At 49.8% G+C, this 11,294-nt stretch overlaps 1 protein-coding gene across 3 annotated transcripts; it reads right to left on the bottom strand.

Moving 5' to 3' along the window:
- Positions 1-661: 661 nt before the first annotated feature.
- Positions 662-11,258, bottom strand: mphosph8 (M-phase phosphoprotein 8). 3 transcript variants are annotated; one of them, XM_085920264.1, is made up of 14 exons: positions 10,995-11,250; positions 10,398-10,556; positions 9,405-10,259; positions 9,229-9,319; positions 8,915-9,151; positions 8,705-8,827; positions 8,158-8,246; positions 2,377-2,517; positions 2,234-2,320; positions 2,005-2,159; positions 1,774-1,925; positions 1,570-1,694; positions 1,405-1,488; positions 662-1,134 (listed from the first exon to the last, which is right to left on the bottom strand). In XM_085920264.1, the coding sequence occupies exons 1-14, from the start codon at positions 11,094-11,096 to the stop codon at positions 1,093-1,095; spliced, it is 2,442 nt and encodes an 813-aa protein (XP_085776390.1). In that variant the 5' UTR covers positions 11,097-11,250; the 3' UTR covers positions 662-1,092. The 3 variants fall into 3 exon arrangements, with proteins under 3 accessions (XP_085776390.1, XP_085776389.1, XP_085776388.1); XM_085920262.1 differs by lacking the exons at positions 662-1,134; positions 1,405-1,488; positions 1,570-1,694; ... (2 more) ...; positions 2,234-2,320; positions 2,377-2,517 and adding exons at positions 2,532-4,612; positions 4,729-6,832 and having other exon boundaries at positions 10,995-11,258; XM_085920263.1 differs by lacking the exons at positions 662-1,134; positions 1,405-1,488; positions 1,570-1,694; ... (9 more) ...; positions 10,398-10,556; positions 10,995-11,250 and adding exons at positions 2,526-4,612; positions 4,729-6,832; positions 7,291-7,337; positions 7,662-7,756.
- Positions 11,259-11,294: the final 36 nt, after the last annotated feature.

Raw genomic sequence — 11,294 nt, 5'->3', positions numbered from 1 at the left:
CCAACCCCCCACCCCTTCCCTCCGTTCCTCCTTCAGATCCTGCGCATGCGTACAGCGTGTCATCGAGCTGGCAATTAAATTGCCCTCATTAGGAAGATTTAACCTTGGCCATACCGAGCACATCTGCCGTTTGACCTCACATTTGGACGCTATCAGCGTGGACGCTATCGACGCATGGGTCGAACCGACCCAAAGAGCTCAGACTTCGTGTCCAATCAGGATCGAGAATCTAGGGTGACAGAGTTTACCCTCCATTCTGGGAATTAAAAAAAGGACTTAATGGAGGCTGAAATAAGTGTCTTTTTTTGTGAGCCGACATTTAAGTACACACGTAAATTAATCACGAGGGTTGCGTTCATGTAAAAAAAAAAAAAACATGGCCGAACCAGGTGCGTTCAAGTGACCGCGTCTGAAGAGTGTCGGTCGTGTGCACATTTCCATGGCGTCATCGAAGGCAGCAGGGAGGGCAGACTTTCCTCAAGGAGGCTTTTGTGCTCCCACCTCGCATGATTTTTAGCGAGCGCTCAAACATTCTGTTCAACACAACAAATCAAGACTGAGCGTATGATGATGATGCTTTTGGGTAATAAATGAATTATGCCACCGCTGCAAGTAAGGGAATTAACAGAGATTAAATAAATCAAATCATGAGTTTAATTTGTTTTTCTTTTCACCCATCTTGTCCAAAAACAAATTAATATTTTCAAAATCAAAACAGACAAAAACTTAAATTGAAGACGCCCAAACACACACACACACAGCTATTATATGACATTGTTAAAGGCAGAACTGATGAGCCAACACATTTATTTACATGATGTAAATATGTACAAAACCTAACTAGAAAACAAACACACAAACACTACAACATGTCGGTCATTCATAAAGTGGAGTAACACCATCTCATTGTAAAAAATAGAGCAGGAGAGGCACCATTTTATTTTGTATCGTTTATGAAAAAATATGATGATGCAACATTTTGATTGTTAAAAAATAATGAGCATTTGCTTTTAGACTTGAATGATGAGCTGCAACTCATCAGGATAAAAAACAAAAAAAAACATCCCCTTGGGGGACGTAATACATAATGCATCACTGGAGTTGGACTCTGAAGGCGCATATGAGGAGTTTCACCTGGGAAAAGGCAAACAGACACAATCACAAGGTATGAAAATCTTACGGAGAAAGGTACAACACCAAGAAATCCTTCAGTGCAAGGTGGCATGCTCGAATGCTAACAATATGTGAACAGGACGGACGCTATTGCGCTAACTGAGCTAGGTCGCAGGTTAACAGTTCAAATGAAAGCAAAAGGTCAATTCCTGAACATTTGAAATCTCAGTGGCTCATAGTGCTAAAGCCTTCTGAGCTAGGTTGAAAGCCAACATGCGAACATCCAGTCACCTTAGCTGAGGGCGCCTCGGCCAGTCTGATGAAAAGTTTGTTGTTTCCCGCCACAGGACTGAAGGAGTAGATGAAATGACTGTCCTGTTTCAACACAACAAAAAATGGCCTCAAGTCAACGGCAAGACACCAAATGTCTGACTGCGACACCAGCGCGAAACAGACCAGGAAGACGGGCAGCTGGAACTTGTCGTTGAGCACCACGGCCTGGACGCCGCACGGGCCGCCTAGACGGGCCGTAATCTCGTTGCGGAAGTTGGCATGGAAGATGAAGAGGAGGGTGCCCGTACCTGGAGAGGAAGGACACAATGCTACAGTTAGCACGTCTCAATTTCTGAACAACAAGTGAGCAATGATATGATTTTTCACCTTCTGCTGGCGGCTGAGGCTTGTAGGTGAACTCGGTGGAAAATTCCGGCCATTCGCACAGGCGGTGGCAAGCCAGCGGGAACACGGGCTCCAATAGAATTAGCCGGTTCTCGAAGTACACTCGTGCCGTGTCCTCGGCCACGCTGGCCAGCCTGTTAAGAGTTGTCTTGTTTAGTACGCCACGCCACGCCACATGCCGGCTTGCTTCACTCGATCCAGAAACAGACTGACATGCTGGTGTGGCTGTTGATGAGGTCGCACACGGCCAGGTAGTTGTTCTGCTTGGCCAGGTACAAGGCGGTGGTCTTGTGCTTGGACTGGATGTTGCAGTCGGCGCCTTTCTCCAGCAAGAGGCGCACGATGTCTGCGTTGCCTCGCTTGCAAGCCTGGTGGGGGTGGGCAGGCAAGGTCAAGAAAGACATTGGTCCAAAACATCCATTGCGATCAAACGGATCTTCACCTTCATCAACGCCGTCTCTCCGATTTTCGTTTGCGCGTTGACGTACGAGCCCGCCTCCAGTAGGATGGCGACGGTTGTGACGAAATTCTGAAAAAGCAGAAAAGGCTTAGCAGTGTCCTGAAGGGATGGTTTGAAACGGTCACCTTTTCTGCGGCGTGCATCAAGGCGGTGGTGCCGTTGTGCTGTCGACCGTTCACTCGGACGCCCTTCCTGATCAGCAAACGAAGGATGTCGTCTTGACCGCCCGCCGCCGCCAGCATGCTTAGTGACATTCCGCTGACGTCCTGGGATCACAATACCATATCGTGACAAAACAATCGGCAGTTTGAAAAAAAATAATAATTCTAAAACAGTTCAATGGCAAATTCTAATCGGAGACCAGCACCAGAAAAGATGAAATACTACGCAAAATGTTGGATTAGTACGACGTGAACTGCGCCGTCACCAAATGTGATGGCAAACCAAAAATGTGGGGGACTGTTAAGACAACAAACGTTTTATTGTACAAGCACAGAGTCTAAGTTCTTCATATCATAAAAGGCATGAACTGGGGGGGGGGGGGGGGGGGGCAATGTGGCAACTTAGATCAAAATAATTGAAACAGTTACAAGTTTTTTTTTTGGATACTACCATCAACGCTGGAAGAACATTAAAAATGCGAGGATCACGCTGGAAGCTAATAAGTGATTTTTTTTTTTTTTTTTCCCAACACAATTGCTGTACGCTTCATACACAGACCAAATTCTAAATAAGATCATTGACCTGAACATGGAAACACAGTGCTAATCTTACTGGGTGGGGGGCTACGACATAGAGAAAAGTGTCCAACTGAACATTTATCAGATCAAACGCAACAAACGCGGAGAATCATGACAAACACACTCAAAGTAACGATAGTAATAATGCTTTAGGTTGGAGCCATTTTCTTGGTATTGATGCACCAAGGTCCGGTCGACTGAATGAGTTGTCACCATCCGCCAGATCCGTTAAGAGCTAGGAAGAACAAAAGGAAAAAAAAAGTCCTGATTGTGAGCTTTTTGATTTCCCTTTGCGGCTGCATCTATTGCACCGTTTCTAAATGCTTGCTGTCACATATTTAAAGGGACAGATACACCGGAGCGTCCCACTCCGCGTTGGACGCCGGAGTCTCCGGTGCCTGTTTGGGTTCTTCGGTTAGTTTGGGCAGAGCCGCCACTAGGCCCCGTCTCTTCATGGACTGAATGTTATTGTGGACAAAATACTTGACTTCCCGCCAGGTACGGCTAATCAAAGCCGGCTCGGCGGCCAGGCACGCGTCGCAGTCCTTTTTGCCCGGCACCTTAACCAGTTTGCAAAAGTCTCCAAACTGGCGCCGGACGGCCGCCTGCTCCTCCGTGCTCCATAACCTTTTGTGCCTCTTTTGGGGTTTAGCGGTAGACGGCGTTTGTTTTTTTGGATGAACCGGAGACGTCGGGGCAGCCTCCTTGTGAACGCCGCTGCCTCGGTGGACCGTCGGGACCACCTGCGCGCTCGTGGGTGTCCTCGGCTGACTGGCCGGGTAGGAAAGCCCGCCGGAGTGATTGAGGGCAGTGAAGGAAGACACCATGATCCCGCTTCGGTCGCTAAAGGCAGAGGAAAAGGCCGGGACCACGGGCGGACTGGGGGTGTTGAGCGGCGTGAATATGGGAAGCATGGAGGTGCTGGGAACACTGAAACTGGGAAGCATGGGGGAGTTCAGAGGCTCAGTGTAGACTGGAGGAGGCATATTGGAGTTATTTGGCGGATAAGGAGGAGCCAGCGGATGGAGACTGTCGGTGTCCGACGCGTAAACGGGCGACATGAGCGCACTGGTTGTGCTGAGCGGAGTGAACGTGGGGACAACTTGAGTATCGGTGGAGTTCAGCGGCGCCAACGTGGACATCAGAGACTGACTGCCGTGGATGGGGTTTGCGTTAGGAGAACACAAGGACATGTAGCTCAAAGGGATCTCTGGGGTGTACGGACTCGGGTCTTGCGGCGGCGGCACGGCCACGCAACAGTTTGTACTCGGTCTCGGGTGGTCCGGAGGAGCCGACGGAAAGCTAGCGCCCGTCGGCGCGTGATCCAAATGCGTCCTTTGGACAGCGCCTAGCGGTTTCTTTGGCTTCACAGCTCTGCCGGTCCCGTGCTCCTTTTGCTGGTTACTACGTCTACGCACCGTCTGGATGCTGTTGTGCACGTAATTCTTGACGTCGGTCCAAGATCTGCCAGCCAGATCTGGTTCGGCGGCGATGCAGGCGTTACAGTCCTTCTTGCCGGGAACTTTCATTCTCCTTATAAAATCACTCATGTGATGTTTGACGGCGGCCTGCTCACGTTCGCTCCACGGGCGCCTCTTCAAGACGGCTTTGGACGACACTCCTAAAAAAAAAAAACAAGACACCGGTTTGTTGAAGTAGAAAAATCAGAATCTCTGGAATAGAAACTCCCTAAGGCTGTTTGGTCTACCTTGTTTAAATTAAATTAAAGACGCTCACCATTGCTGGCCGCGATTGAGGCTCGCGTGCGGTCCAAGCGGAGCAAGTGTTTACTGGCCTCCTCCAACTGCGTTGCGTTTTTGAACGAGGCGTAGCACTCCTGGCCGCTCTTCCCCAGCAGCTGGGCCACCCGATCCAGCTCGCCTTGGCCCAGGCTCATGAGTTGCCAGCAGCAGGCGATCTGTTCCCTGAGCACGGGCGACAAGAGCGCTTCGGGGTTCTTCACGCCGCATTCCACCGCCGCCCTGCGGAAGCAGTCCAGTCCTCGGATGAAGGAGCGGCCTTCGGTTCGGGCAAAGAGGTAGGGGTTGTTTTTGGACACGCCTGCGTTTTGCCGATTTTCCACCAGCGAGTCCAGTGCCAAAGTCATCTTTTTGGTGAGCAGCACCAGCGTGTTCCTGCCAAACTGACCTTCCAGTTCCACACGGGTGAAGTGGCCGCATATCTCCAGCTCCAGTTTGCTGCATTTCTTGATTTGATCGGCCAAGGGCACAAAGGCCCCCCAGAGTTTTTTGCCGGCGTACGTTTGCAAGAGGAGCCGCCCGATGTTGCCCACGCGCGTTCTGTTGAAAAGGCAAACGTCGGCTAGCGTGGCCTCGCTTAGCTTCTTCCAGTGCGCGGCGCTGGGATCGTGCCTCAGCTCCCGCATCGCTTCGTTTCCCTCGTCGGCAATGAAGCGGTGGAGTTTGATGAGGTCGTCCATCGCGCCCGACACGTCTACCTCGGCCACCGGAACCTCCTCCGCTTTGGAGGACGAGGAGGTTGAGGATCTGCGAGAAAAGCGCTCGCTCCATTTGGTATCTACCAAGTGTATGAAGGCCCTCACCTCGCCCTCCGTCAGCCGGTCTTCGCTCATGCGACTTTCGCCAAAGACGATCTCGGCGGCCCGTTTCAAGGAGTAGCCGATTTTGGACACCAGGGAAAAGGTTTTGAAGCGACTGCAGCTGGGATCGAAGCCGCTGGCTTTTTTGGCGCCCTCCACGGCCAGTTCGAACCTGGACGGAAGGCACATTTGGTGCAGGTAGCGCACGCAGCCGTCCAGCTGCTGAACGGCGATCATGAAGCGGCCCAGTTGTCGCATCTTCTGTCCGATGTAGGCAAACTGAGACTTGTCGTGGCCATACTTGGCCAACAAGGCGCCGCCGTATTTGCAAATGAGCGGGTCGTGCGTAATGTGCCGAGCGATGTCGTCCTGGTGCATGGTGCGGATGATCTCCCGACAGCCGTCCGACAAAAACTCCGAGCGGGGCGGCGGCTGCGAGGTGGCGCTCTCTCCTACGCTTTGGGCGCTTGGGATTTCAAAAGATTTGTCGTCGCCCTTCCTGGCTTTGCAGGAGCGCTCGTGACGCCACAGGTCGCTTTTGCGGTAAAAGGTGAAGCAGTGCTGGCAAGGGAGAAAGTCCCGGACGCATATTTTGGGACTCTGCGCCTCGGTCTGCGTGGCCACTTCCTTGTCTTCCCATTTCCGCAGAGCTTTGGCTCGTTGCTGGTAATCGCCGTTGTCACGGATTTGGTCCAGCATGGTTTTTCTGACTTTGGAACCTCTCGGGAAGTGAATGGCGTGGGCCACGTCGGTTTCCTCGGCGTGTTTCTTCTCCAAGTGCTTCTCCAGGTGACTGAACGGCATTTGGCAGTAGAAGCAAAAATGCTTTTGACACGGTTCCTTTTCCTCTTCCGTGCTGGATTCCGTACGGAGCACCTTCCTGCACGTCCGTTGACTGGACCGGGTGGGCACTTTGGCTTGGGCGCTTTTCCTCCGGCGGCATCTTGTCGCTCTGCCGTTGTCTTTGGTCATCTCCTCGGATGAAACGGAGGCTAAATTGTTTGTCTGGGCTTGGACGTTTGCTTCCGCTCGGTCCCTTCCATCTGCCTTTTGGTTTACAACGTCGACGCTCACATTGTTGACTTTTGGGTCTTCAGACTTTTCTGCACTTTCTGTTCCTTGACCCGAACCGTGCTCTGATTCCAATGCGCCGTTTGGGGGCTTTTCATCAGCGGCGGCAGCGGTGCTCTCTTGCGGCCCGTTTAAAAAGTGCGACATCAAAATCCCATCCCTCGGACTCCTCTCATCAAATGACTTCTTCTCGCCTGTTGTGGTGCAAGCCTGCAAGAGAGCAAGTAGACGTATAAGAGCAGTCTCCAAAATCAGGAGCTCCCTTTGAAGCGCTCGCTACGGACGGACGTCAAGAATCATATGCACATGTCCCCGCGGCCGCACCGGCACCTTGGCAATGCCCCGCCCGTAAACACCCAAAGCTCATTCAACCAGGCTCTCTGCTCAAGGTGAGCAAAAAAAAAAACCAGTCTCAAAGACAAAGCAACAACACAGGTCTAAGAATTGCCAGTACAAAGACCACGTCACCCATTCAAAGGACAAGTTAATGGCTTTATTGGATCAAGCAGTGCGTTGACACGATTCAACGGATAAATAAGCTTGTCAATGGCGTGATGGCATGTTGACCGTGAAATGGACAGAATAAAACATTTGGGTGTTTGATGAAGGGTGATTGGCGCATGGCACATGTGCTACATGATTATGATGTGTTCTTGTCTGGTGTGTACCTGCTTCTTGTCCACTTTCTTGAGTCTTCCTTGGACATCTTGGTCACCTGAAAACACAGGACAACGTCAAGAGCTCCTAGAGACAACCAGAGGATGTAATAATGAGAGGAAGAAGGAGCATTAGCAGCTAGAAATATGCTTAAAAGCTGACCGTTGAAGTAGATTTTGATTTTTTTTTTTTTAATCGGTCATACACTCCAAAAATATTCCATACAGTTGTCTACTGGGTCATAGCAGGATTATTATTATTTATTTTTTTAGAAAACGTGTTGAAGCGTTACACCCTTTTTTGCTATTATTCTGAAAACAACTATACATGTATTGCATTACTACGTTATCACAAAAAGGAAAAAAAAGAAAAAGGCTCTTACCTGAAACTTTCACATCAAGAAGGTCCGCGGATGACGTCGGCAGATAAGTGACAAATTTACCCTAAGCCTGTAGGAATTGCCGTTTTGCCCTTAGAAGTCACAATCGGACCCGATCTTGACAAGTCCCCAGTGCCAAAAAAAAGAAATAAGAAAATACACCCCAGAGGTCCCTTTGCAATCAAAGCGCAATGAACCTTGTTGACAGGCACGGACGGACACACTCATACACACACGGCAGGGCAACCAAGGTGCAAAGTGCTGACTGGTGTTCCACTGATGCAGGAAAACGCTCGCGGCTGGCGGTTTGCTCAAACGTAATGTTCAACCCATTGATCTCATTTATTTTAGCCAGTTTTAGTTCATGGGTTGATCGACCAATATAAGGGCGAAATGATCAGCAGAAATACACAAATGTGAGGCAAATACAAAACATTCTAGAATCGTAAAGCAATGCTCATCAAATGTGCTTGTTTGTGACTTTGTGGATAGACCTTACCTCCTGATCCAAGTTGTACTCCTCTTTGGAATTGAGCGCCAATTTCACCGCCACGTAGTCACCGCTTTTCACGGCATCCCGCAACTCGCCTGCGAGGGAAGAGATATTGAAAAAGATTTTCACAATGCTAACATGCTGTTTGCTGCTTCTACAGGGTCGGGCAAAGTGATCGCACACATTTTGGGGTTAAAAAAAAACAAAAAACACCCACAAATAAAGTAAAGAAACAAAAAAAAAATTTTATTTTATAAAAGTACATGTAATGGCATTTTGGTTCATTTGGTTTTCAAAATGAAATCAGTCAAATGAGAGCCGTTATTGTCCACACACTGTCGAAGGCGTTCATGAAAGTTGTCCATAACTATGTGCTATCGTGCTGCAGGGAGAGCTAGAATGCTAACATCCTAATGTACGGCTAGACATAGTACCGACAGGAGGAATTGCATTCTGTAGTCTGGTGCGATTCAAAATAAGAATTGATCAAATGCTAATATGCTAAAAGCAGGCGAGTGCGGGTAGAAAAAAAACAACAACAACAAAAACTCACTCTGTGATAACGGAGGGCCAGACAGGATCTCGTCATCTCCGTTTAGATGTTTCTGGAAATCGTCCAGAGTCATCCAGTCAAGGTTGATATCCATCCCCAAACTCAACGTGGCCGGGCCTTTGTCTGTTTGTAGGAGTGGGAAAAGACACTTCAACCCATTTCATCTTCCGCACAACAATCTTATTCTTGGTTTCTGATTGGTCAACTCACCAGATTTGTCAAGGCCCTCCGTTGATTGCTGGTCCACGTGGTCATCAGACACATTGAAATGTCTGGGCTCGCTGTCCTCCCGTTTCCTTTTCTTATCTTCGGCCGGTCCCTTCCTGTCCCAGCCGGGCCGAGTCTGGTTGTCCTCTGGCTTTCCGTCTCCGGTTCTCGTCTTGTTCTCTCCTTCCAGCTCGTCGCTGTCCAGGCTGAAGCCGTAGCCCTGGCCTGGTCTGGGGGCGGCTGGGCGTACGGAAGACCGGGCTTGACGTTATTTGAGAGAAACTTGGGATGAAAAAAAAAACACTCAGGGACTCTACCTTCAGGCTGCTTGGACTTTTCCGACCTTTCGGCTTCTTTCAGTGTAGGAGACTCTTTGAGAGCTTTGATTTTCTCAATCTTTCCAAGGATCTGAAAGGGAACTTTCTATTCATTGCGGAACACATTTACACACCTTTGAACTCGGAAATACATGAAAAAATGAAAGTGGAAATACCTTGGATGGCTTACTGGCGGTCTTTTCCGCCGGTGTCCTGCGGGGGGCTCGGTCCTTGGCCTCGCAGTTGAGCAGGAAGGTCTCAAAAAGGTTGGTGGAGCCTTTGGGGTCTTCCTTGGCCGCCTCGTCCTCCCGAGGCTTGGCGGGGGTAGCCTTGGCGGCCGGGACGGCCTCCTGGCTTTTGCTCTTGCCCTTGCGGTGCAGACTGGAACTATCGCTGGAGTCGGATGAGGGCGGCCCGGCATCCTCGCGGACTCTGGAGGCTGTCAGCGTCTTGAGCTTGAGGAGGCTGCTCTCCTTCAGCTTGCTCTTCTTGTCCTGCGTCAGGTCTTTATTCCCTTTAAGTTTGACGTCAGGCTTCTGTTTGGGCTTGGAGCGGTGTTCGTCCAGGCGAAGCCTGTCCTTCTTGGCAGACGAGTCTGACAGGCCTTCACTGAGATCCTCGTCCGAAGACATGACGCTGTACTCCTTCCTGTTTTTTTTCTTCTTGGACTCCTCGCCACCTCTGTCCTTCCTGTGCTTGCCATCTTTGCTCTTCTCCTTCTTGGCCTTCTTGGCCAGCGCCTCATCTTCATTGTCTGACTCAATCAGACGTTTCTTCACCTCGGTTGTTGTCTTCTCCTCTTCCTCGTCTGTCTCCGGGGCGGGCAGAGGCTTGACCTCATCTCGCCACTTGTCCTTCTTTTTCTTCTTCTTCTTGCGACGCAGTTCCTCCTCCTCCTCCTCCAGCTGCTGCTCCCGAGTCTTCTTCTTCTTCTTTTTCTTCTTGACGACAAGCGTGTCGTTAGGAGGCCGGTCCTTGTCGCTCTCACTCTCAGAGTCGGCATCGAACACGTCACTCTTGGTGGGCAGCGTCTTGGGGGGAAAGAAGGGCTTCAATTTTTTGCACATGTATGACAGTTAACGTGTTTTTATAAAAACGTAGAAAATGTGAGAGGAAAATATGAAGAGAAAATACATATCTCAAAAGAAAAAAACGTGAGATGGGCTCACCAGTATGGGCTTCCTGTCTTCGGATTCCTGCTTGTCTTCAGTGGCAGCCTTCTTGTACGCCAGCAGGACCTCTCGACAGTCCTCCAGGTGGCCTTCCGGCTCCCAGGTGTCGTCATCAGAGCAGTAACCTTTCCAGCGTACACGGTACAGCACCTCACCCTGGAAAAAAAACAAAAACATATTTATCGCACCACTTACATGCTGCATAGCCTAAGACATTTTCAGGATTGAGTATTGTTTAGATAATAAACACTATAAACACTATTGTAAAAACAAATTACGACTACAAACACTAAAGAAAAGTCTTCACAAATAATATAATGTACTGTGGTTCTGACTCCTTATTGACATGATAGGATTGAAACAACGCTCGGTAATAACGCATTATCATCATTTTAACAATTCATGTCCATTGGTGAGACATCTAATGGAACAAAAATGGACAGCGCGTTGTTGCTAGCATGGCTCCACAAAGCCGCCTTCGTGAACATCATCAGCAAACAGACGTGAGACAAGCCGCTAAGTCAGCACCACTAAACATCAAGGCTATGGGTTAGCCTGTTAGCCTTAAACGCTAGGCTAGCCTGTTAGCCTTACCTCCTCCACACGCATATCGATGATTCTCTCCACTTCGTACACGTTCTCCTCTTCGTCTTGCTCGCTGTCCACCGGCTCCATTTTCACAACTTGGCCCTCCATCGTCACGCTCGCTCAAGTTTTCTTTTGGTGGAATCCGACCTCAATGAGGCGAGGCGATGGAGAAGGAAGACGCGATGGACCTGACAGCGGAAAATGGCTAGTGGCTACTGCTAGCCAAGAGGAGCTCAAGCACACCCCCTCAACTGGTGATGCCTTCATGGACCGTCCGGTTCACATGTAGCGACCTTCGAAAATGAC

The sequence above is a fragment of the Syngnathus leptorhynchus genome, chromosome 9, assembly GCF_054491065.1.
Source record: "Syngnathus leptorhynchus isolate UIUO chromosome 9, UIUO_Slep, whole genome shotgun sequence".
NCBI classification, from domain to species: domain Eukaryota; kingdom Metazoa; phylum Chordata; class Actinopteri; order Syngnathiformes; family Syngnathidae; genus Syngnathus; species Syngnathus leptorhynchus.
Note: the sequence above shows the minus strand (reverse complement) of the source record. Positions and strands in the feature narration are given on the sequence as shown.

What these genes read in the sequence shown, in the direction of transcription:
- mphosph8 (XM_085920262.1), bottom strand. Translation starts at nt 11,096, where the DNA reads ATGGAGGGCCAAGTTGTGAAAATGGAGCCGGTGGACAGCGAGCAAGAC. An exon ending in AGTACAACTTGGATCAGGAG is followed by an intron (nt 6,833 to 8,157) that starts GTAAGGTCTATC and finishes GCTCTCTTGCAG; the next exon opens with GCTTGCACCACAACAGGCGA. An exon ending in CTCAATCGCGGCCAGCAATG is followed by an intron (nt 4,613 to 4,728) that starts GTGAGCGTCTTT and finishes TTTTTTTTTTAG; the next exon opens with GAGTGTCGTCCAAAGCCGTC.